General features: G+C 31.8%; 1 protein-coding gene across 2 annotated transcripts; it reads right to left on the bottom strand.

Annotated features, from left to right (window-relative positions):
• Window positions 1–3492: 3492 nt before the first annotated feature.
• Window positions 3493–23828, bottom strand: LOC126736211 (segmentation protein even-skipped). 2 transcript variants are annotated; one of them, XR_007660629.1, is made up of 4 exons: window positions 23529–23828; window positions 15433–15644; window positions 7569–8190; window positions 3493–3737 (listed from the first exon to the last, which is right to left on the bottom strand). XR_007660629.1 is itself a non-coding variant. In XM_050440463.1 (3 exons), exons 1-3 carry the CDS (start codon window positions 23698–23700, stop codon window positions 7642–7644), a joined length of 933 nt encoding a protein of 310 aa, XP_050296420.1. In that variant the 5' UTR covers window positions 23701–23827; the 3' UTR covers window positions 7319–7641. The 2 variants fall into 2 exon arrangements, 1 of the variants encoding a protein (XP_050296420.1); XM_050440463.1 differs by lacking the exon at window positions 3493–3737 and having other exon boundaries at window positions 7319–8190; window positions 23529–23827.
• Window positions 23829–23941: the final 113 nt, after the last annotated feature.

The raw sequence follows: 23941 nt of genomic DNA, 5'->3' as shown, positions 1-23941 counted from the left end.
TTAGAAAAATTAATGGAGACCAAGCAATTTTATAAGGCTATAAAAACAATAGTTAGACTTACTAGAGTTTCTTTTAGATAAGATTATTTGAGAATGGAAGTTGGTTATTCGTTTCTTGTTCGAGTTATTGAGTTATCCACATCGTCAACATATTATTTTTAACTAAACTTGTGGAAACTACTGACATGTATTTTTTGAATTCTGCTAGAGAATAGTAGGTATTATTAGTGCTGTTAGAAAGGGAGAAAGGCAATTTATCCATGCCTCATTTTGTTCATAATATGAATTGTTCTATAGAATCATATTGTTAACTGTGTTAATTTAATTAGTTCTCGGATTTTTTCGAAATCATTACTCCAAAAATTCAATCAGACATTCCAAAGGTTCTGGTATAGGAACGCTAGGGAGCAACGAAGAAACAAGAATTTTATCTTCACTTAAAATTAAATTATTGACTTTTGAAATAAACTGTTGATTGAACAACATTTTGAAATGTTGTAAGTTGAAGATTTTATAGTGAGGACATTTGTCAGCTTTTAAATAGGGAGAATTTTTTTCTCTTAGGTATTTAACAATATTAGAACCTGATGTATTTTTCGATTTGGTAAGATTTCTTAAAATTAGAATTAAATGAAATGATTTAAATTATAATCTCCTCTAGATTGTTTTATCAGTTTGATGCTGTTTGTTATAGTATGATTGTTATTGGTTATAGTATATAGTTTTGAATTATCATGATCACATAATTCTCACAGGAGATGTGAATATTAATTTGCTTTAGCAGAGTAACCCTAAATCAAGATTTTTCACTTTACCTCAGATGTTTAATATATATATCAGCTAATTAACACATTTCTAGATGTAGTTATGTCAAATAGAAACTTTTTCCCATAAAACCACTAAAGAAATACTACCAATCTCAGATTATTTGTCTAACTATATTTGTATTTTTGACCTAATTGTTGAAGTAGGGTAAAGTAAATGCGGTAGAAACTGAAAAAATGCACTTTTTACCCACTTTTTGACCTTCAAACCCACCTGAGTCCCATGAATCATTGACGACCACTGTAAAATGAGGCTTAACGGCTCTAGTGGATTCAACTACTTAAGAAAAGAGAAATTTTAAGATGATTCAACGTGTGCCTGGACCATGCAATGCGGTAGATACCGAAAAAATGAACTTTTTACCCACTTTTTGACCTTTAAACCCACCTGAGACCCATGAATCATTGACAATCACTATGAAATGAGGCTTCACGTCTCTAGTGAATTCAACTTCTTAAGAAAAGAGGAATTTTAAGATGATTCAAGGTGTGCCTGGACCATGCAATGCGGTAGAAACCGAAATAATGCAATTTTTATCCACTTTTGACCTTTAAACCAACCTGAAACCCATGAATTATTGACGATCACTGTAAAATGAGGCTTCACGGCTCTAGTGGACTTAACTACTTAAGAAAAGAGAAGTTTTAAGATGATCTAAGGTGAGCCTGGACCATGCAATGCGGTAGAAACTGGAAAAATGCACTTTTTACTCACTTTTTGACATTTAAACTCACCTGAGACCCATGAATCATTGACGATCACTATGAAATGAGGCTTCACGTCTCTAGTGAATTCAACTTCTTAAGAAAAGAGGAATTTTAAGATGATTCAAGGTGTGCCTGGACCATGCAATGCGGTAGAAACCGAAATAATGCAATTTTTATCCACTTTTGACCTTTAAACCAACCTGAGACCCATGAATCATTGACGATCACTGTAAAATGAGGCTTCACGGCTCTAGTGGATTTAACTACTTAAGAAAAGAAAAATTTTAAGATGATCTAAGGTGTGCCTGGACCATGCAATGCGGTAGAAACTGGAAAAATTCACTTTTTACTCACTTTTTGACATTTAGACTCACCTGAGACACTTGAATCATTGACGACCACTATGAAATAAGGCTTCACGTCTCTAATGAATTCAACTTCTTAAGAAAAGAGGAATTTTAAGATGATCTAAGATGTGCCTGGACCATGCAATGCGGTAGAAACTGGAAAAATGCAATTTTTATCCACTTTTGACCTTTAAACCAACCTGAGACCCATGAATCATTGACGATGACTGTAAAATGAGGCTTCACGGCTCTAGTGGATTTAACTACTTAAGAAAAGAGAAATTTTAAGATGATCTAAGGTGTGCCTGGACCATAAAATGCGGTAGAAACCAAAATAATGCAATTTTTATCCACTTTTGACCTTTAAACCAACCTGAGACCCATGAATCATTGACGATCACTGTAAAATGAGGCTTCACGGCTCTAGTGGATTCAACTTCTTAAGAAAAGAGGAATTTTAAGATGATCTAAGGTGTGCCTGGACCATGCAATGCGGTAGAAACTGGAAAAATTCACTTTTTACTCACTTTTTGACATTTAAACTCACCTGAGACACTTGAATCATTGACGACCACTATGAAATGAGGCTTCACGTCTCTAGTGAATTTAACTTCTTAAGAAAAGAGGAATTTTAAGATGATCTAAGATGTGCCTGGACCATGCAATGCGGTAGAAACTAGAAAAATGCAATTTTTATCCACTTTTGACCTTTAAACCAACCTGAGACCCATGAATCATTGACGATCACTGTAAAATGAGGCTTCACGGCTCTAGTGGACTTAACTACTTAAGAAAAGAGAAATTTTAAGATGATTCAAGGTGTGGCTGGACCATGAAATGCGGTGGAAAAAGAAAAAATGGCCTTTTTATGCACTTTTGACCTTTAACCCAACCTGAGACCCATGAATCATTGACGATCACTGTAAAATGAGGCTTCACGGCTCTAGTGGATTTAACTACTTAAGAAAAGAAAAATTTTAAGATGATCTAAGGTGTGCCTGGACCATGCAATGCGGTAGAAACTGGAAAAATGCAATTTTTACCCACTTTTTGACTTTTAAACCCACCTGAGACCCATAAATCATTGACGATCAGTTTTAAATGAGGCTTCACGTCTCTAGTGAATTCAACTACTTAAAAAAAGAGAAATTTTGAGATGATTTAAGGTGTGCCTGGACCATGCAATGCGGTAGAAACCGAATAAATGCACTTTTTACCCACTTTTTGGCGTTAAAACCCACCTGAGATCCATGAATCCTTGACCATCACTATGAAATGAGACTCCACGTCTCTAGTGTGTTCAACTACTTAAGAAAAGACGTTTTTTTTGCAGAATATAATTGCCTGATAAAAAAACAAATCTTAGTGTTTTTTGGTTCTAAACAACTTTTTATTATCTAGGGTCAAAAATAGTTTTTAAATTAAAACTGGTATATTTATCAACCGTATATGGTTAACGTATATTAATTATAGTATATTCATGATGTGCAGTAATAGTTATTAACGAGTAAGGAAAATTATACTTTTTCACACTAGGACAGAACAGACACTGTCCCCTTTAATTATAAAATGGTTTAAAAGTTTCAGGCGCAAAAGTAAAACACAAATTTCTCCAAATACTCCTTTTATTTAAACTAAAAGACGTATATATATATATTAACAACAAATAGGTGTCGTATGTACTGTACATTAGTTATAATAAATAAAAATAAATCACTATCTATATATTATACATTTATATATACAAATCCTTTAAAAGGGAAGGTGAGTCTTTATTAAATTATACACCTGGACATACACACGAGTATTTACAACTAACAGCTATATATATAAGCAAGTTCAGTCAGCAAAACAAACCCTCCCGCCACTACTACAACATCTTTGGCATATCTAGTGAACATTTACGCAATAAAACCCATAAATAAAACAGTTAAACTTCCGACTTGTAAGGTTTAAACAGTTTAGGTTTCTCCGATTGGGACAACTGGGTCTGATTTAAACCCCCTAAAAGCAATTTGACCGCGTCAGAAGATATTTCTTAGCCTCACTTAATTCCTTAGACTCTATTGACCTCTTGCACTAGAAGCCTTCTAAAGATCAATTAATTTCTTACATATTATAAGAGTTCCTGGAAGAGGTAAATCATTTTGGACTTTTGTATACATCTTCATGGTTTTTTCAGGAAATTTTTATGTTGTTAATACACTCTTAAAAATAGGTGAATAAAAATTCAACAATTGTATAGATTTTACAAACAATTTGATTCTGGAAATGGTACAGAATCAATTTGTGTAGAATTTCTCTATGCTATTGTGTTTAAACAACTGTGGTTCTATAATCCACAAATTGTGTATCAATTTGATTTATTTTATTGTATGTATAGTACACTATTTGTGTACTTAAATTCGACAATATTTTATATTTATTTAATAAAATTGTTCAGTAAAAAAGCACAATTTGTGCATTTTAAATACACACGTTAGTGTAGTTTGTTTTAACAATATATTTTATTTTCTTTAATTTCAACTATTAAATTTTATTACAAATTGTGTATAATAATACTATATATTGTTTTATAAATTTAAATATAGTGTAGGTTACTTATTTTAGGTTTGTATATCAAATTAACATAAGAACTGGAGTTTTTTATTACAATGTTTTGTATATATATTCATAAAAATTTAAAAATAATCAATATATTTGTATAAAAAAAAAAACAAATTGTTTAAAAATTTAAAATACATTTTAGAGAATTTCGTCATAAATCTGTGTAATAATAAATTCTAGTACGCCTGGGAAAAACAGGATAAAAAAAAAGCTGTTTTTTTATTTTAACAATTTATTTAATTGTATGAAATATTTTCGAAAATTCCACCATTAATACATTAGAGCAATGTATTAAATCTTTTCTTCAATCGTTTCAAACCTAAGTTTTTTCCATAGATATTTTACACTGTCTCCTTTATAGCTCCATGTAAGTTTAGGGGATCTTGGTGGACACGATATTTCTACAGGAGCCTTCCTTCCTATCCAATAAAAAAAACCTTAATTATTTGTTTTAATATTAATAGCCTAGGTAATTTTTAGGAAATTTTTAAAATTTAATTTTAAAAAGTTTTTAGTTTGTTGATAATAGTTTAGTTACCATAGAGAGTGTGAGAGCTAGTGGCTGCCCACAGTGAGTAGGTATATGTAGGTATAGGTGTTCAAATTTCCTTACAATACTACTACAGGACTTGAAAAGGACGGTACAGGACTGTCAGACAGTGCTATGATTAAGTAGATACCATTTTGTAATACAAATTGAAATACAAATGCAATAAAGGTTACAAATTTAACCGACCTGTACATTAAAATTGGATATTCTATAAGTAAAGTTATCAGTTATCACTGAACAGCTACCTGTCTAAACATCGAAAATATCCAGTAAATTCCAAAGTATACAATAAATGCAAAAAAAAATATGGTGCTTACCTAATTACCTACCTACAAACTGCTCCTGGAGTTGGTCCAATAAACCCCACTCCTTAAGTTTATCTTCAACGAATATATTCATTTTTTTTCTTATGCAATTTTAACACTTAACAAAACGAAAAAACCTTAAAACAAATTAATGCGATTAACAATTAATTTCAATTAACAACGTTATATCGAACTCGGTTTACCCAACCCAACCCAACCCAACCCAACCTGAGACCCATGAATCATTGACGATCACTGTAAGATGAGGCTTCACGGCTCTAGTAGATTTAACTACTTAAGAAAAGAAAAATTTTAAGATGATCTAAGGTGTGCCTGGACCATGCAATGCGGTAGAAACTGGAAAAATGCAATTTTTACCCACTTTTTGACTTTTAAACCCACCTGAGACCCATTAATCATTGACGATCAGTTTTAAATGAGGCTTCACGTCTCTAGTGAATTCAACTACTTAAGAAAAGAGAAATTTTGAGATGATTCAAGGTGTGCCTGGACCATAAAATGCGGTAGAAACCAAAATAATGCAATTTTTATCCACTTTTGACTTTTAAACCAATCTGAGACCCATGAATTATTGACGATGACTGTAAAATAAGGCTTCACGGCTCTAGTGGATTTAACTACTTAAGAAAAGAGAAATTTTAAGATGATCTAAGGTGTGCCTGGACCATGCAATGCGGTAGAAATTGAAAAAATGCACTTTTTACCCATTTTTTGACCTTTAAACCAACCTGAGACCCATGAATCATTGACGATCACTGTAAAATGGGGCTTCACGGCTCTAGTAGATTCAACTACTTAAAAAAAGAGAAATTTTGAGATGATTCAAGGTGTGCCTGGACCATGTAATGCGGTAGAAATTGAAAAAATGCACTTTTTACCCACTTTTTGACGTTTAAACTCACCTGAGACCCATGAATTCTTGACGATCACTGTAAAATGAGGCTCTACGTTTCTAGTGGGTTCAACTACTTAAGAAAAGAAAGATTTCAAGATGATTACAGACGTGCTTGGATCATGAAAGCGGTAGAAACTGAAAAAATGCACTTTTTACCCACTTCTTGACTTTTAAACCCACCTGAGACCCATAAATTCTTGTCGATCACTGTAAAATGAGGCTTCACGTCTCTAGTGGGTTCATCTATTTAAGAAAAGAGAAATCTTAAAATGATTCAAGGTGTGCCTGGATCATGCAATGCGGTAGAAACCGAAAAAATGCAGTTTTTACCCACTTTTTGGCGTTTAAACCCCCCCTGAGATCCATGAATCCTTGACGATCATTGTAAAATGAGACTCCACGTCTCTAGTGGGTTCAACTAATTAAGAAAATAGAAATTTCAAGATGATTGCAGGGGTGTTTAAATCATGAAATGCGGTAGAAACTGACATAATGCACTTTTTATCCACTTTTGACCTTTAAACCCACCTGAGATCCATGAATCCTTGACGATCATTATAAAATGAGGCTTCACGTCTCTAGTGGGTTTAACTACTCAAGAAAAGAGAAATTTTAAAATGATTCAAGTTGTGCCTGGACCATGCAATGCGGTAGAAACCGAATAAATGCACTTTTTACCCACTTTTTGGCGTTAAAACCCACCTGAGATCCATGAATCCTTGACGATCACTATGAAATGAGACTCCACGTCTCTAGTGGGTTCAACTACTTGAGAAATGACGTTTTTTTTTGCAGAATATAATTGCCTGATAAAAAAACAAATCTTAGTGTTTTTTGGTTCTAAACAACTTTTTATTATCTAGGGTCAAAAATAGTTTTTAAATTAAAACTGGTATATTTATCAACCGTATATGGTTAACGTATATTAATTATAGTATATTCATGATGTGCAGTAATAGTTATTAACGAGTAAGGAAAATGATACTTTTCCACACTAGGACAGAACAGACCTTTAATTATAAAATGGTTTAAAAGTTTCAGGCGCAAAAGTAAAACACAAATTTCTCCAAATACTCCTTTTATTTAAACTAAAAGACGTATATATATATATTAACAACAAATAGGTGTCGTATGTACTGTACATTAGTTATAATAAATAAAAATAAATCACTATCTATATATTATACAATTATATATACAAATCCTTTAAAAGGGAAGGTGGGTCTTTATTAAATTATACACCTGGACATACACACGAGTATTTACAACTAACAGCTATATATATAAGCAAGTTCAGTCAGCAAAACAAACCCTCCCGCCACTACTTCAACATCTTTGGCATATCTAGTGAACATTTACGCAATAAAACCAATAAATAAAACAGTTAAACTTCCGACTTGTAGGGTTTAAACAGTTTAGGTTTCTCCGATTGGGACAACTGCGTCTGATTTAAACCCCCCGAAGGCAATTTGGCCGCGGACATCATCAAACCGTCCATCACCGGTGGACTCAAACTGATCTCCGAGCGATGCGAGTCAGTCGGCGAAATCTTTTGATGCGATGACGGCTGATACTGCGGCATATCTCCAAAGTTCAAATTGATGTTCAGACCTTGTTGCAGTTGGTTCTGATGGGGTAAAACCCCCGTTAATCCGGTGGGGGCGGCAGGGTTGAAACCGACCGAGGGGGCGGCGGGATGGAGCAGGTTCGGGTTCGGTATGGCCGAATGATGGTGCACCCCAAAAGTCGGATAAGGGTTGTACCGCGGGTAGTGAGGGGGATACATGGCGGTAGCCGGTGGATAGTGAACGGTGGAGGCGGCTGCTTGTAGCAAAGAGGCGGCGAAGATTGGGTCACTGTAAACGGCGGCGTATGGCCACGCGATCGCCATACGTTGTCTCTTGTCCTTCATTCGTCTGTTTTGGAACCAGACCTGGAATAAGACGAAAAAAAAACAATTTAATAATTAAGTTCGTTATGTTGACGCAAAGTGCGCGGCGGCTTTTATCACCTTGATCTTTCACAAAGTAGTTAACACATCATAAACCGCTGATGGCCAGCTTATAGTCCATTAGGCTACCAGAGGATAAACGCGATACTGTATAAAATGTCTTGCGGCGGCTCGGTTTGATCTTTTAAAAGCTCTATTAGCGTTTTATTTGACCAAGAAATGTGTTAATTATTGAAAGAACGAAATGTATACCGCGCGTAAATGGGGAGGAAGCACTTGCTAATTTGCCTTTTTATACACACCTACTTTATTTTATTTTTTTTTGAACTCGCCTTAATGGTACTGAAGAGAAAATAGAATATTTCATAGTAAGAAAACGGTAGAAGGAAAAGTATACTAAGGCCTTAGCGCATTTAAAGAACTCCGGTCGTAGAAATCTGTTAGTTTACATCGCAGTGTTATAGCCGAGTATTATAATCGAGATCATGTGCATTCTCGAAACTCATTAATTTTAAAATGTCTTTAAGAGTAAAATAAATTATTATCTTTCAAAGTGGTGAAATAATTACCCACTTATTAAATGTTGGAAACTGAAGCAGGGTCTAGAGAAGTCAATATTTCTCTTACAAAGTTATTTTTTAATAAATGTAAAGATAATATATAGATAGATAAAAATATAGATATGATAACTATAATTTTTTATCCCCTATAATTTTCTTAAAAAGCATTTTTCTATCAGGCAACTATTTCCTTACCCCCCCACCCACCCCACACAACTTACCAGTAAGAAATTGTATTAAAAAAATCATTGTTTTTCAAAATAATACGCATGTCGTCACTATCGTCATCAATATTTAATCTAATAACACAGTTTGTTTATGTAAATTTAATATAATTATATATATGTTTTTTTTTGTAAATATTTAATACAAAAATAGTGCTATTAGATATTATGGACAAAAAACACTGATTTTTCAAAGAAATTTCTTACTGGGAAAATGTTTGGGGTGGGTGGGGGGGTAAGGGTTATTTTGATGAAAAACAATGTTTTTGCAGAAAAAATATATGCAATATTTAATTTAATAACATTGTTTACTTAAATTTAATATAATTTTATATATAAATATTTAATATAAAAACAGCGTTATTAGGTTGGATAATATGGACAAAAAACAGTGATTTTTCAGAAGAATTTCAACAAATATTGAGGTGTATTAATTGAGCTTAAAGACTAAATATGTAAATCCCGTGTCAATTTTTTTAAATGCCGAAATTTTCTCCCTTCTTGTAAACAGAATCGTATATGATATACAGTATTGGCCATAGAAGTTGGAACTTTTGTTTTAATGTTTTAAATTTATATTTTATTTTTGTACATCCAATCAATAAACATATTTATAAGTAAACAAAAAAGCATACCAGAATTTCAACCTTATCTTGTTTCAGACAATAAGAAATACTTTAAATTTTTGTGCTGGACAAAATGCTTGGAACTTTTTATAAAAGATGTATTTTACAGGCAGTCTTTGACACACCAGTGTGCAAGTGGGTTCTTTTTATTTTGTGTTACCATGGGAAAAGGCAAGGCCTATTCCAGCGACATTCGCCAAAGAATTTTAGATTTTTACAATCAGGGTGTTAGGCAACGTAATATTGCTCAAAGACTAAACGTTCCTAAGAACACCGTGTTACGGATAATTAAGAAATATCGTATATTTGGAAATGTGGTACCAGGTAAAAGCACTGGAAGACCTAAACCCACGACTGCCCATATAAATATTTCCCAGAATGACCCATTTTTGTCATCCTCCAAAATTTTACAAAAATTAAATGAAGGTGAGCCTTCCAATATCTCTGCAAGAACGGTAAGAAGGCGATTGCGTTCTGGTGGACTTAACAGCTACAGACCTGCTAAAAAACCTTTGCTGCGGAAGAAAAATGTCAAGTTACGCCTACAATTTGCAATGGATCGTCTTAACTGGACTGTACAAGATTGGAAACAAGTGCTATTCAGTAACGAATCTAAGTTCAATCTGTTTTCCAGTGATGGAATACTTCATGTAAGACGACCGAAAGGTGAAAGACTCAAGAAAAAGTTTATCCGACCTATACGGTTAAACATGGAGGTGGTATGGGGATGCTTTTCTTGGTATGATACTGGAAAATGGATCGATTTATGTATCGGGATATTTTGCGAAATATAATAGAGACTTACACATTTGAGTCAATGCCAGTAAATTTTGTATTCCAAAAAATTGGTAAAAGAATGGTTGGACCAAGAAAAGATCACAGTTTTAAAGTGGCCGGCCCAGAGTCCAGACCCGATTGAAAATTTATGGGAACATTTAGACCGCAAAATCCGGGCATCTGGAACAGTCAAAAATGCTGATGAACTATTTCATAAGCTTGTTGAAGCCTGGACTCACATTGACAGACAAATAATTGAAAATTTGATTGAATCAATGCCCAGAAGAATGTAGGCAGTAATTAATGCTAAGGGTTACCATACCAAATATTAATTATAATATTATAAGTTATGTTTTATGTCGTTTTTGAATAAAAATCATTTTAATAGTTCCAAGTATTTTGTCCAGCTTTTTTTAAATTTTAAATTGCTACTGGTGCTAAATTTTTGTCAACATTTAAATTAATTAACACTAGTTTTTCGTGTACAACAACTTTATAAAATGCTAATTAAAAGGCACACAAAATATAATAAATTTTCAAAAGTTCCAACTATTATGGCCAATACTGTACGTATGTTCGATGGTTTAACAAATATACCTGGACCATATAAAAATTTACTAAAAAATCGTTGAATAATTATATATTTAACGATAATAATATGTGATGTGTTGCTTGGGTATAGTATAAATCTTTAAAGTGCTTTAGTTTTATTATTGATCTGTGTTCTTCAGGCCTATTTCATTTACCTAATTTTTTATACGAACGTTTTCATAGTCGAAGATTTTTTTTAAATAAGGGAGCCATTATTATTATGCCATTAATTATTGCAGCTCCCTCGTCATTAAATTTATTAGGTGACATTTTATTAATTAATTCACTTTCAGGCTATAGAAAATTAACTATAATTTGTTTATTTTTTAATGTTATTTTATAGAGCGGTTTATTCTTTATTTTTCTACTTGTAGTATTTCTCTTATGAGTATTATGACAAGGTATATTTATTACGCTGTAGAATGTACGTACATGTCCAAAATGTTACATGAAGTATTAATTTATGTTTGAGTCACCCTGTAAATATAACACAAAATACGACCAAGCACCAAGAAACGCTCAACAGGTAAAAATATTTGCGGTATTTATGTTTTTTAACTATTTATGTTCAAATTCCAGCAGAACCTGAGCGTAAAACGACCTGTAACAATGAAGGCTACAAAACTTAATTATTTAAAATTATTTGTGATCAACAAATAACTGCGATTTAAGAAAGATATAATAATAAAAAAAATGGTAATCCGGCTCGAAGGACCAAGATGTCTATTTGATTTATATTTTTGCGAAGAAAGTACAATCTAATAACGCTGTTTTAATATTAAATATTTATATATAAAGTTATATCAAATTTAAATAAACAGTGTTATCAAATTAAATATTAATAATATATTTTCTGCAGGAACATTATTTTTCTTCAAAACAACCCTTAGCCCCCCACCCTCCCCGAACCTTTTCCCAGTAAGAAATTCCTTGGAAAAATCAGTGTTTTTCGTCCGTGGTATCCAATCAAAAAGCACGGTTTTTGTATTAAATATTTATTAATATACATATGTATAATTATATCAAATTTATATAAACAAACTGTGTTATTTGATTGAATATTAATGACGAAACAAGCTGTTATTCATGTGTATTATTTTGGAATACAATGATTTTTGAAAACAATTTCTTACTGGTAAGTTGTGTGGGGTGGGTGGGGGGCTAAGGGTAGGTTAATAAAAAACCGTTTTTTTTGCAGAAAATAATTGCCTCAGAGAAAAACGCTTTTTAAGAAAATTATAGGTGATAAAAAAATCTATAGTTTTTGTATCTATACTTTTCTCACATAACCTTCACGTTTTCGAGTAAAACGTGAAAAAACCTTATTTTATTTTTCGGAAGCATACACCATGAAAATTATCCTAAATAAGTGGAAATTTAGATTTTAAAGATAAGTCATTACATGTTGAAGAAATTTCAGTTTTTTTTGGTTCTAGATAACCTTTCATGATTCAGGTTCAAAAATACATCAAAATCTAGACAGATTCATATCACTTTTATGACTCAAAATAAAATAAAAAAAGTCCAACTTGTTTATTCTCAATAGAACTTTCTATAGAAATTCATATATTCTTATTTTTTTATACGGAAAAAAAAATAATAATTTTGAGGAATTGCATGACTTACTTTAGCCCAGCGGTCTTTAAGTCATAAATATTCAAACTTTGGCTCTTTTTTGACAAAAACACTATTTAAAATATAATTTTTTTTTCAAAATCTGTCTATTTATATTAATTTTATGACACGCAAAAAAAAATCAAAATAATGTTTATTTACAAAATGCTCAACGTTATTAATTCTATTTATTCTGGAAATTTATATATTTGGATCCTATACGTTTAAAAACAAGAATTTTGAGCGGTCCATTCACATATTATATTTGTATCAAAAGTGGCAATAAAAATAATCACAGATAATCAGATCAGGGTTTCGAGAAGTCTAGTTTTTGAGTAAACCACTTTTGGGGAAAAAGCCTGAACGTTGAATCATATCATTATTAACCTGAGCCTTTCCACAATTGCACAACCTGACTGGTATTCTAATGAGAGGATAAATACTTCACTTTTTTAAGAATGCATTTATGTATCAGCCTCAATTCACAATATAAGTTATGTTAACTAGGAGTGAAAAATTTACAGTTTATTCAAGGTAAACGCACCCAAAATATGCCTCATATTGCACTACTTTACCCATTCATATATGAGGCGTAAAGAATTAGAGTGGCCTAATCCACGAAAAATCGAAATTTAAATAAACACAGAAAATAATTGCCGAATACCCAAAGATTCGATAAAAAAATGGTCTAAGCGATATAACAGTTTTTATGTATGGATGATATTTTACATCGTAGGTTAGGCCACTAATATGTTAAGATTATCATTTATTTATGTGCGTTTAGGTTAAAACGTGTTTGTTATCGTGAAATTAAAACTAGTATTTTTGTGTCAAAAAATAAGTGTTTAAACTATGCAGAGTCAAATTAAGCTTCATTTTATTACGTAAATTACAGTAGTGAACATATAAGTATATTATTATTTTTTTAAATGCCCACTTCTGCTTAAAGTAACAATTTAGGTTAGGTTTAGACGGCAAAAGTTTGGGGTATTTTACTTGAGCCCTGTATGTTGTTAATATTCATTCACAATACTAAGTACATTTGCTTATTTTAGATACTTTATCGGATATTTCTGATATAAAAGGCAAAAAACGGATACGAATGGAGAAAATTTGGAAATCGAATATTCGGAAATTTAAAACAGCATCAGGAACTGATTGTAGTAATGTAAGGACGCAAAATATTCGTGTAAAAGTGGTTCATGATCCTATTTGTAAATGCAATAATAACTGCTCTGAAAAAATTAAAGTTGAACGTTTTTATAATTTGGCAAATTTAAAAAGACTTGCAGTCATATATCATTGGACCAGTGGATGTAAAAAAATAGGGTATACACGGAAAATGAACAGAGCAGGCGAAGTATCACGAGAGTTTATATAGAAATTACGTGAAAGTTTGCAAAGAGTTTTGTAAGCAGATTTTGTAGATTTCGGATTGCTCACTTTAACCTTCATTTTTATGCTCCGGTAACCGGTAACTGTTGCAAATGCGATCAATTAAATAATAAACTTAAAATTAGTAGAGACGAAGAAAAAAAAACCTGGGAGCACAACAAGAGCTACAGTTTCAAAAAGCGGAGAAATTAAATGAAAATTGATAGAGAAGAAGCGTCGATATAAGAAAATGAAACAATCGCTATTTAATTTGACTTGATGAAGACTTTGTCCACTCCAGTACTGTCCACAGGAAAAACATACTATAAATGTCAACTATGGACATATTACGTAGGTAAATTAGCTTATCGCCAAATTAATAATAGAACACAATTTATTTAAAATGTTTTTTTGTTTAAGGGATCCATGATTTAGCTGCTAAGACTGTGGTTATGTATGTCTGGAATGAATCGGATGCTTCTAGAGGGCCTCAAGAGATTGGTCCTTGTGTGCAAAAATGTTGTGTGTATAGTGATCAATGTGGCGGCCAAAATCGTAACATTAAGATGGACCCTAATTTGCGATTTCATGACAGCTTCAACGCAATTAATTAGAAGTTTTTAGTGTCAGGCCACTCATCATTCCTGTGATCAAAGAATTCAGCATTGTAGAAAAATAAAAGAAGTTTCATAAAGATAAACGGAAATAAAATGACAAAAAATTATTTTTTTTCCGAGAAACTGGAGGATACTATTACTAATAGAAAAATTACTCCAGATGGTTCTAAGGTGGAATGGATGCAAATGCAATGGATTAGACTTTCGAATGGTACTAGACACCAATTTTCAAACTCAAAGATTAACCTATTTAACACAGAAAGTGTGACAAAATGGAATCCTTGTGCACCAGTTGAAAATTTGGATCTGCTTTATTCTTTCGGACGCCCAATAGAAAAAAAAAAGAAAACAGATCTTATTCAACTTTTTCATACGTTTTATCTATTTTTCATGGTTTTTTACAATCATTTAAAGATCTCTGCTACAGCCATTGATGAACTGGGAGAACGGGAAAATGACGATGATTTGTTAAAGAAAACCTTAAATAAAGTTAATTATTTTATTTGTGTACTACTTATGTATTAAAAAAATACTTATGTTATAATACCCAGGTATAATAAAATTGGCCTCTTTTTATTAGTTTTTTAGATATGTAAAATATCAGGTCCAAAAATCTAGTTGCACTTAGAAAATTACATAGTTGCCTAACCTACATAAAAATCATCTTTTAGATAAAATATTAATAGATTGGCTGTACATGTTTAATAATAAACTTAAATTTTTACAAAAGCCACCATCGAAAAGGTACCGATTTTTACACTTGACTTACTCATTTCTTCTATTTTGGGGTTAGGCCACTATGATTCTTAACGCCTCATATATATATAGAGATGATATTTACCTTAATGGTACTTTCAGGCAAATTCAACTGGGTGGCAAGCTCGACCCTCCTCGGTCTGGAAACGTAGTTTTCCTTGAAAAACTCCTTTTCCAGACGGGCGAGTTGTTCCCGGGTAAACGCGGTCCTGTAACGACGAATATTCGGATCGTTCGAACTGGGACTTGTCGGGGTGGATTGGTTCAATTCCCCGTTAGTAATCGGACTTGAAGCGTCTGAAATAAAAATTCATAAATTACATATACAGGCGGAAGTGATCCACATCCTTAAAATAACATAAGAGGGCTTTCAACGAGCACTCGAACTCGTCTAGACGTATATTATTTTTCCCTTATTTTGGTGCGCTAATTGGACACTTATCCCAGAGGAAGTGGGTGGTTTGTGTTCATTTCTGGTTTACCTGAGGCAATAGATATAAAAATCATCTTTCACTTTCCGGGAATTATAAAGTCTAATAATAAATAAATAAATATTGGGTGTCATAAAATTGGGTAAATATTAGCCTAGACCATAATCATATTTTTTTTTACCTGTTGGATAATTGAACCGGCAATAAACTGCTTATTATTTGTCATATTTTATGAGCACTATTGAAGTCATTATACAAGGTAAGTTTGTGATGTTCATCGGAATACCATGAAAGTGTGATTTTTCTATTCTAATTCCCTTTGAGACATTTTCAAGATATTTTCCAAAAAAATTGTCAAAGAGAGAACTTACAGGTCAAAAAACAAGTTATAACTGGTTTGATTAAATTGGAAAAATTCCTGGATCAAATAAAAAAAAATAAATACATTTCCCTTTTAAAAAATCAATAAGAATGTTAATAGAACCTCAACTGCATCCTTAAAAGAAAGCGAACTTTGCATTGAAACATTTCAAAAAGTCCTTGGAATTATACGTAGAAATTTCATTATCTATATGTGGAGTTAACTGCAACTGCTTGAGAAAAGTAAGAAATATGAATTATACTGCCTGGAAGAAACTAGAAATTTTAGAAACGATGACAAAAAATTCATTCAACTACAAAAAACGTCTCATTTCAACTGCATCTTATCGCTTATGTGTTCTGTAAGATTCGAAAAAAGCTCGTCGACTAAAATATAATGTAAATAAGATGAATAACAAAAATTCCTGGATCCTGTAAAGTGAAAACTAACAAAGTGATAAGGGCCCCATTCAAAACAACGTTCTACGTAAAAAACAAGAATTTTACGGGGTCACATAATTGTTTGTATTAATGAATTATACGTCGAAGAAAGCAATGAAATTTTTTTTAAAGATATTTCAGAATTTCTAAGTATTTCCAAAAAAATGCCAAAGAGAGACTGATCCCTAGAACTTACAGGTGATGAAAAAAAAGTGATGAAATTCTTGAATCTTGGATTGAATAAATTGTATAATTAGACACCTGCACAAACTTCCTTAATTAATTCAAATCGATGAATAATTTTTTTTAATTTCCCAAAATTGAAACTTAATTTAAACTTTCTGTTTCAAAAAACCCATTTACTTTTTCCAGGAATTCCAGGAAAGAAGCGGAAAAACTGATCATTTACAGTGAAAAATTCGATCCGGTGGCTTTTCTGCGTAGCAATAGAGTGAATTTACCGAAATCAGACGCGACGACTTCCTCAAATCCTCAGATCCATCAAAAAATAAAAAAGATATTTTAGCTAAAGATTTATCTGATGAAATTGATAATGTTGCACCCTATATTTCCCCTGAAATGAATGCCTTAAATGTTCTTACCTACCTATTCGTAAATAACCTCATCTATGTTTTTCCCAATTTAGTAATTTCCATTAGAATTTTCTTAACATTACCTGTCACAGTAGCTAGTGGAGAAAGAAGCTTTTCTAAACTCAAAATATTAAAAAATTATTTACGATCCACAATTGGTCAAGAGAGGCTTTCTGACTTATCAATAATTAGTATATTGAAAAAGAAATTGCAGAAAATATAGATGTGTCTAACATTGTTAAAACATTTGCATTAAAAAAAGCGAGAAAAGCAAACTTTATATAATCATTGGATATGTTAGCTACCTGCCCCTTTATGTATACATATATACATATTATAAAGTGCATGTTGCGTATATAAATAATATGTATATATGTATTTAATTACAACTGAAAATTTTTTTTTTCGCACTCGGGCTTCAGATACCCTAGGAACGGCCCTGGAACGTCGAAAAACACGAAAAAAGACGCTAAAAGTGACCTGCCTGTTAGAAGATGGTTGCCCCATCAATGTGAGTCTATATTAAGCCCACAATACTAATCTGGACATGAGGTCCAGAAATCATGAACGATCGCTATGAAATTATGCCTCTCGTCTGTATTTGGATTAAATACGTTGGAAAAGTAACATTTCCAGACGATCCAGGATGTTCCTGTAAGGTGAGATGCGGTAGAAAGTGAAAAAGTGGACGTTTGACCCAAAATCGGCATTTATGTCTATCTGAGGTCCAGAAATCATGGACGATCGCTATGAAATTATGCCTCTCGTCTGTATTTGGATTAAATACGTTGAAAAAGTAACATTTCCAGACAATCCAGAATGTTCCTGTAAGGTGAGATGCGGTAGAAAGTGAAAAAGTGGACGTTTGACCCATAAATCGGCATTTATGTCCATCTGAGGTCCAGAAATCATGGACGATCACTATGAAATTATGCCTCTCGTCTGTATTTGGATTAAATACGTTGAAAAAGTAACATTTCCAGACAATCCATAATGTTCCTGTAAGGTGAGATGCGGTAGAAAGTGAAAAAGTGGACTTTTGACCCAAAATCGGCATTTATGTCTACCTGAGGTCCAGAAATCATGGACGATCGCTATGAAATTATGCCTCTCGTCTGTATTTGGATTAAATACGTTGTAAAAGTAACATTTCCAGACGATCCAGGATGTTCCTGTAAGGTGAGATGCGGTAGAAAGTGAAAAAGTGGACGTTTGACCCATAAATCGGCATTTATGTCTATCTGAGGTCCAGAAATCATGGACGATCGCTATGAAATTATGCCTCTCGTCTGTATTTGGATTAAATACGTTGAAAAAGTAACATTTCCAGACAATCCAGGATGTTTCTGTAAGGTGAGATGCGGTAGAAAGTAAAAAAGTGGACTTTTGACCCAAAATCGGCATTTATGTCTATCTGAGGTCCAGAAATCATGGACGATCGCTATGAAATTATGCCTCTCGTCTGTATTTGGATTAAATACGTTGGAAAAGTAACATTTCCAGACGATCCAAGATGTTCCTGTAAGGTGAGATGCGGTAGAAAGTGAAAAAGTGGACTTTTGACACCTAAATCGACAGAAATGACCATCTGAGGTCCAGAAATCATGGACGATCGCTATGAAATTATGCCTCTCGTCTGTATTTGGATTAAATACGTTGGAAAAGTAACATATTTTTTTTTGCTATAGGAGTAACTTATGGTTATGGCATACAAATACTGCTTACGAGTATATAGTAGTTGTTGAAGCAACAATGGGGCCTTAGTATAAAATTGATAGTTAATCAAACATTTATTTCATGAACTGTCACACTATATAATAACTATGTTTTAACTGGGGTTAAATGAGAAGGTTGAGAAGACCAACAGTTAAACTCTGCTAGTGTGTGAGGGATTTTAGAGAGGCACTGGCCTTTAAAAATTCTAAATTTCCTCAGAAATAATCAAAATTCTATAAATGAGTAATAAATGGGCAATTCCTAAAGTTCTTCAGGATTTGCCAAAAATACGTTATTCATTCAAGAATTTCCTGGATTCTGTAAAGTGAACAACATTTTCATATTTTCCAGTATTTAAGAAAAATATATAAAATTTTCACGAATGACAAAATTCCCTGTTATAAATCTTTCAAAAATTTCCAAAAAAATTGCCAAAGAGAGAGCGATAAAATTCTTGAATTTTGGATTGAATAAACTGGAAAAATAACCTTTAAAGACCCGCAGAAAACTTCCAGAAATTTGCAAAAAATCGTCAATGAATCATTAAGGAATTTGCCAAAATTGAGAAATAATTAAAAAAATTACTTGATCTTATAAAATAAAAATATCTATATAAATGTTTCATTCAGAAAACCTTTTCGTTTTCCAGGAATTCAAAAAAAAAACCAAATTCTATAGATGAGTAATAGATGGCCAATTCCTGGAATTCTTTCAAAAATACGTTAATAATTCAAAAAACCTGGATTCTGTAAAGTGACAAATATCCCATTCAAAAAAAACGAAATGTTTACGTTTTCCAGTATTTAAGAAAAATATATAAAATTTTCATGAATGACAAAACTCCCTGTTATACATTTTTTATAAAATTTATAACAGGGAGTTTTAATTATCAAAAATTTTCAAAAAAATTGCCAAAGAGAGAGCTGATAAAATTCGTGAATTTTGGATTGAAAAACTGGAAAAATTACCTTTAAAGACCTGCACAAACTTCCTGGAATTTGCAAAAAATCATCAAAAAATGTTATTAATAATTTTTTTTAAGGAATTTCGCAAAACTGAAAATTAATTTAAAAAAAACTAGCATATAAAATATATAAATTTCTCTTAACATTTTTGAGGAATTAAAAAAAAATAAAATTCTATAGATGAGCAATTCCTGGAATTCTTCAGGAATTCCTAAAGATACGTTAATAAATAAATTCACAAAAATTCCTGGATACTGTAAAGTGGAAACTAACACCCCTTTCAAAAAACCACATTTTCACGTTTTCCAGTATTTAATAAATAAATATAAAATCTGTGAGACAACATTTCCCTTTATAAATTTTTCAAATTTTATTGTTAAAAAGAGAGCGTCAACAAAATTCTGGAATTTTTGATTAAATAAATTCGAAAAATGACGTTCAAAAACCTCTAAGATTTCCAGAATTCCAGAACCAAAAATCGTCAAAAATTCAAAAAATTCCTGTATCAACTTTCAGAAATTTGTAAAAAAATCATTAAAAAAATTAATTTTGTTAATAATTTTTCTAAGGGAATTTCCCAAAATTAAGAATTAATTAATAAAAAAAAAATTATATATTTCAGGAATTAAAAAAAAATATATAGACGTGAAACTCCTGGAATTCTTCAGGGATTTCTAAAGATACGTAAATAATTCAAAAAATTCCTGGATTCTGTAAAGAGGAAACTAATATCCCTTTCAAAAAAACAACATTTTCAGGATTTCCAGTATTTAATAAATCAATATAAAATTTTCACACATGACAAAATTCCCTTTTATACATTTTTCAAATATTATTGACAAAGAAAGAGCGATTCCTAGATCGTACAAAATTCTTAAATTTTTGATTAAATCAATTAAAAAAATTACGTTCAAAAACCTTTAAAAATTCCAGGACTCCAGAACCAAAAATCGTCAACAATTCAAAAAATTCCTGTATCAACTTCCAGGAATTTGCAAGAAATCATAAAAAAAATTATTTTTTTTTTAAAGGAATTTCACAAAATTAAGAATTAATTAAAAAAAAATTATTTAATCCAGGAATTTAAAAAAAAAAATTTATAGATGAGTAATTCCTGGAATTCTTCAGAACTTTCCAAAAATTCGTTAATAATTCGAAAAATTCCTGGATTATGTAAAGTGAAAATTGGAAAAGTGATAAATATCCCTTTCAAAAAAACAACATTTTCACGATTTCCAGTATTTAAGAAATAAATATAAAATGTTCATTCTCTCTTACAAATTTTTCATGTATTATTGTCAAAAAGAGAGCAATTCCTAGATCTACAAAATTCTGAAATCTTCGATGAAATAAATTCGAAAAATGACGTTCAAAAACCTCTAAAATTTCCAGGATTCCAGAGCCAAAAATCGTCATTAATTCAAAAATTTCCTGTAACATATATGGAAAAATTGTTAAATTTTTGGAATCTATTGAAAATTACTCATATAGTCAAATGCCTGGATTAAAATTAGGTACCTAATATTTCAGATGTTTGAAAGATATTCAAAGTTATTGTGAATATCTGGATAACATAAAAAATTTGAAAATCCCTGGAAATTGCAGAAAATTTCTTCGAAATCCTGGAAAACATGAGAAAATTGTTAAACTGGAGTATATTGAAAATTACATCAAATGCTTGGAAACTAAAAATATATGAGAAAAATTGAATTTTTTGAAGAATTATTTTAATTGTTTAAAAGTTTTTTTTTTAATTTCCAGGCAGTTGGAAGACAAGAAACTCCTTTCGAAACATGGAAAATGGCTTCAATTGCCTGGAAATATATTTTCATATTTTCCAGGCAGTTGGACAACAAACACCTTCCCCCCAAAAAAAATTGAATAATAATTTAATTGCCTGGAAAAATTATCTGCTTCAAATAAGAAATATCCAAATTTTTGAGAAGAAACTATATTGAAAAAAAATATATAAAAATGGCGTCCAATGCCTGGAAATAATTTTCTAAAAAAATTTCCAAGCAATTGGAGCCTTCAAAGAAATGGAACTATGACAATTTTTTTTTTAATTTAAAATGCCCAAAAGACATAAAAAATTGCCGAAAAAAAATAAAAAACAATTATTTGTCGATGCAAAAAAAATTACCGGCAGCTTGAAAATTGCTTGAGGAGAATAAAAAATTACTGAAAAAGCTTGGAATTTTTTTTCCAAATTCCTGGAGTACCCGATTGCCTGGAATAAAATAAACACCTTTTCCAAATGCCTGGAAGATATATGAAATCACATTGTGAATGCCTCTGGAAGATACAACAGAATTGTGTGAAATTTTTTTTGGACTAATCAAATACCTGGAAGTAGAAACTAACTGGAAAATATTTGGAACGAACAGAAAAGTGCCAAAAGGCTTGAAAAGATAAAACATTATTTCATATTGCAAATGCGTTTTGTACGTGCTTCAATTAAATATAAAAAATTACGTAAAATTTCTGGAAATCAACATGATATTACCCAATTTTTTATTCAAAAATATCCTGAAAAATCAGTAAAAAATTTAAACAATAATTGTCTAAGAAACCGGCAACTTTCTTATTATTAATTGAATTGTCTGGCAGTTGACATTATCGTATTCTACGTAAAAAAACAAGAATTTTGAGGGGTCACATGACCTACTTTGGTCCAATAGTTTTTGAGATATAGGCGCTCAAACTTTGGCTCTTTTTTGACTTTCAAGTTTTATAGAGCAAAAACTATTTGAAATAGCTAAAAACGGTTTTCACTTTTTAATCTTGATTTTTCAAAATCTCTTTAAATGTCTTACTTTTATTACTAAAAAAATAAGAAATTTGAGGGGTCACATGACCTACTTTGGTCCAATAGTTTTTGAGATATAGGCCCTCAAACTTTGGCTCTTTTTTGACTTTCAAGGCTTATAGAGGAAAAGCTATTTGAAATAGCTAAAAACGGTTTTCACTTTTTTTCTTAATTTTTCGAAATATCTTGACCGTCTTACTTTAAGTTAAAAAAATAGAATAATAATAATCTACGTACTGATCAACTTTTTTATTCCAACTAGAATTTTTTGGAAATTTATATTTTTGAATTCTACGTAAAAAAAATAAGAAATTTGAGGGGTCACATGACCTACTTTGGTACAATAGTTTTTGAGATATAGACGTTCAAACTTTGGCTCTTTTGTTACTTTCAAGGCTTATAGAGGAAAAACTATTTGAAATAGCGAAAAACGGTTTTCACTTTTCTATCCTAACTTTTCAAAATCTATTCACTGACGACAATTTTAACTTAATGTAAACATTTTTTGCATTTGACAAGTAATCACCATTTTGACATATTTCGTATTAGAATAGTTCAATCTCTCTAATAAATATATTTTGAGCCCCTAAAACATAAAGTTCAAAAGCATGTCTTGCTATAATAAACAGTTTTTGCTCCACGTCCTCTAAAAGTCTAAAAACCGACTATTTTCAACCGCGTATATCTCCGAAACTATTCAACCGAAGTATGGCATGTGACCCATCAAATTTCTTAGAATTTCACGTAGAATCCAAAAACACTAACAAATACAACATTCCTTTGACAATAACAAACACAACACGGGTTCCATGACTTTGAAAAACACTTTTTAACATAAAACTGTCAACAAACAAAGTAGTACTTACCGTTTCGATAATTACTGGGTGGTGTACCGGGCGACTGGGGCGGACTGGGTTGTCCGTGATGTAAACTCCCGTTAACATAATGCGGCGGAATAATATCCAACACTACCGATCCGTTACTCTGTTCGTTCTGATGATGTCCGAACATTTTGAAATTCTCGTGGGAATGCATCATCTGATTCTGTCTCGTGTGTACACAAAACGCACTGAATGGAAATCAACTAAACTCGGAACAAAATGAGCGAAGTACCCAACGTGTATCGTACGTAAATGACTACCGAATCCGCTTATTTTCCGGTTTTAACTAGATTGACGTGTGGGCGTGGTCTAGGGTCGGGAGCGGTTGGTTGTGTCGGAAACGAGCGGTGATTGGTAGCTCCGCCCGCGTGACCCTTATATCCCGGACAGTTAAGGGT

This window comes from Anthonomus grandis, chromosome 5 (genome assembly GCF_022605725.1).
Source record: "Anthonomus grandis grandis chromosome 5, icAntGran1.3, whole genome shotgun sequence".
In the NCBI taxonomy this organism is placed as follows: Eukaryota; Metazoa; Arthropoda; class Insecta; order Coleoptera; family Curculionidae; genus Anthonomus; species Anthonomus grandis.
The sequence above is the reverse complement of the archived record's forward strand: the minus strand, read 5'-3'. Positions and strand labels throughout refer to the sequence as shown.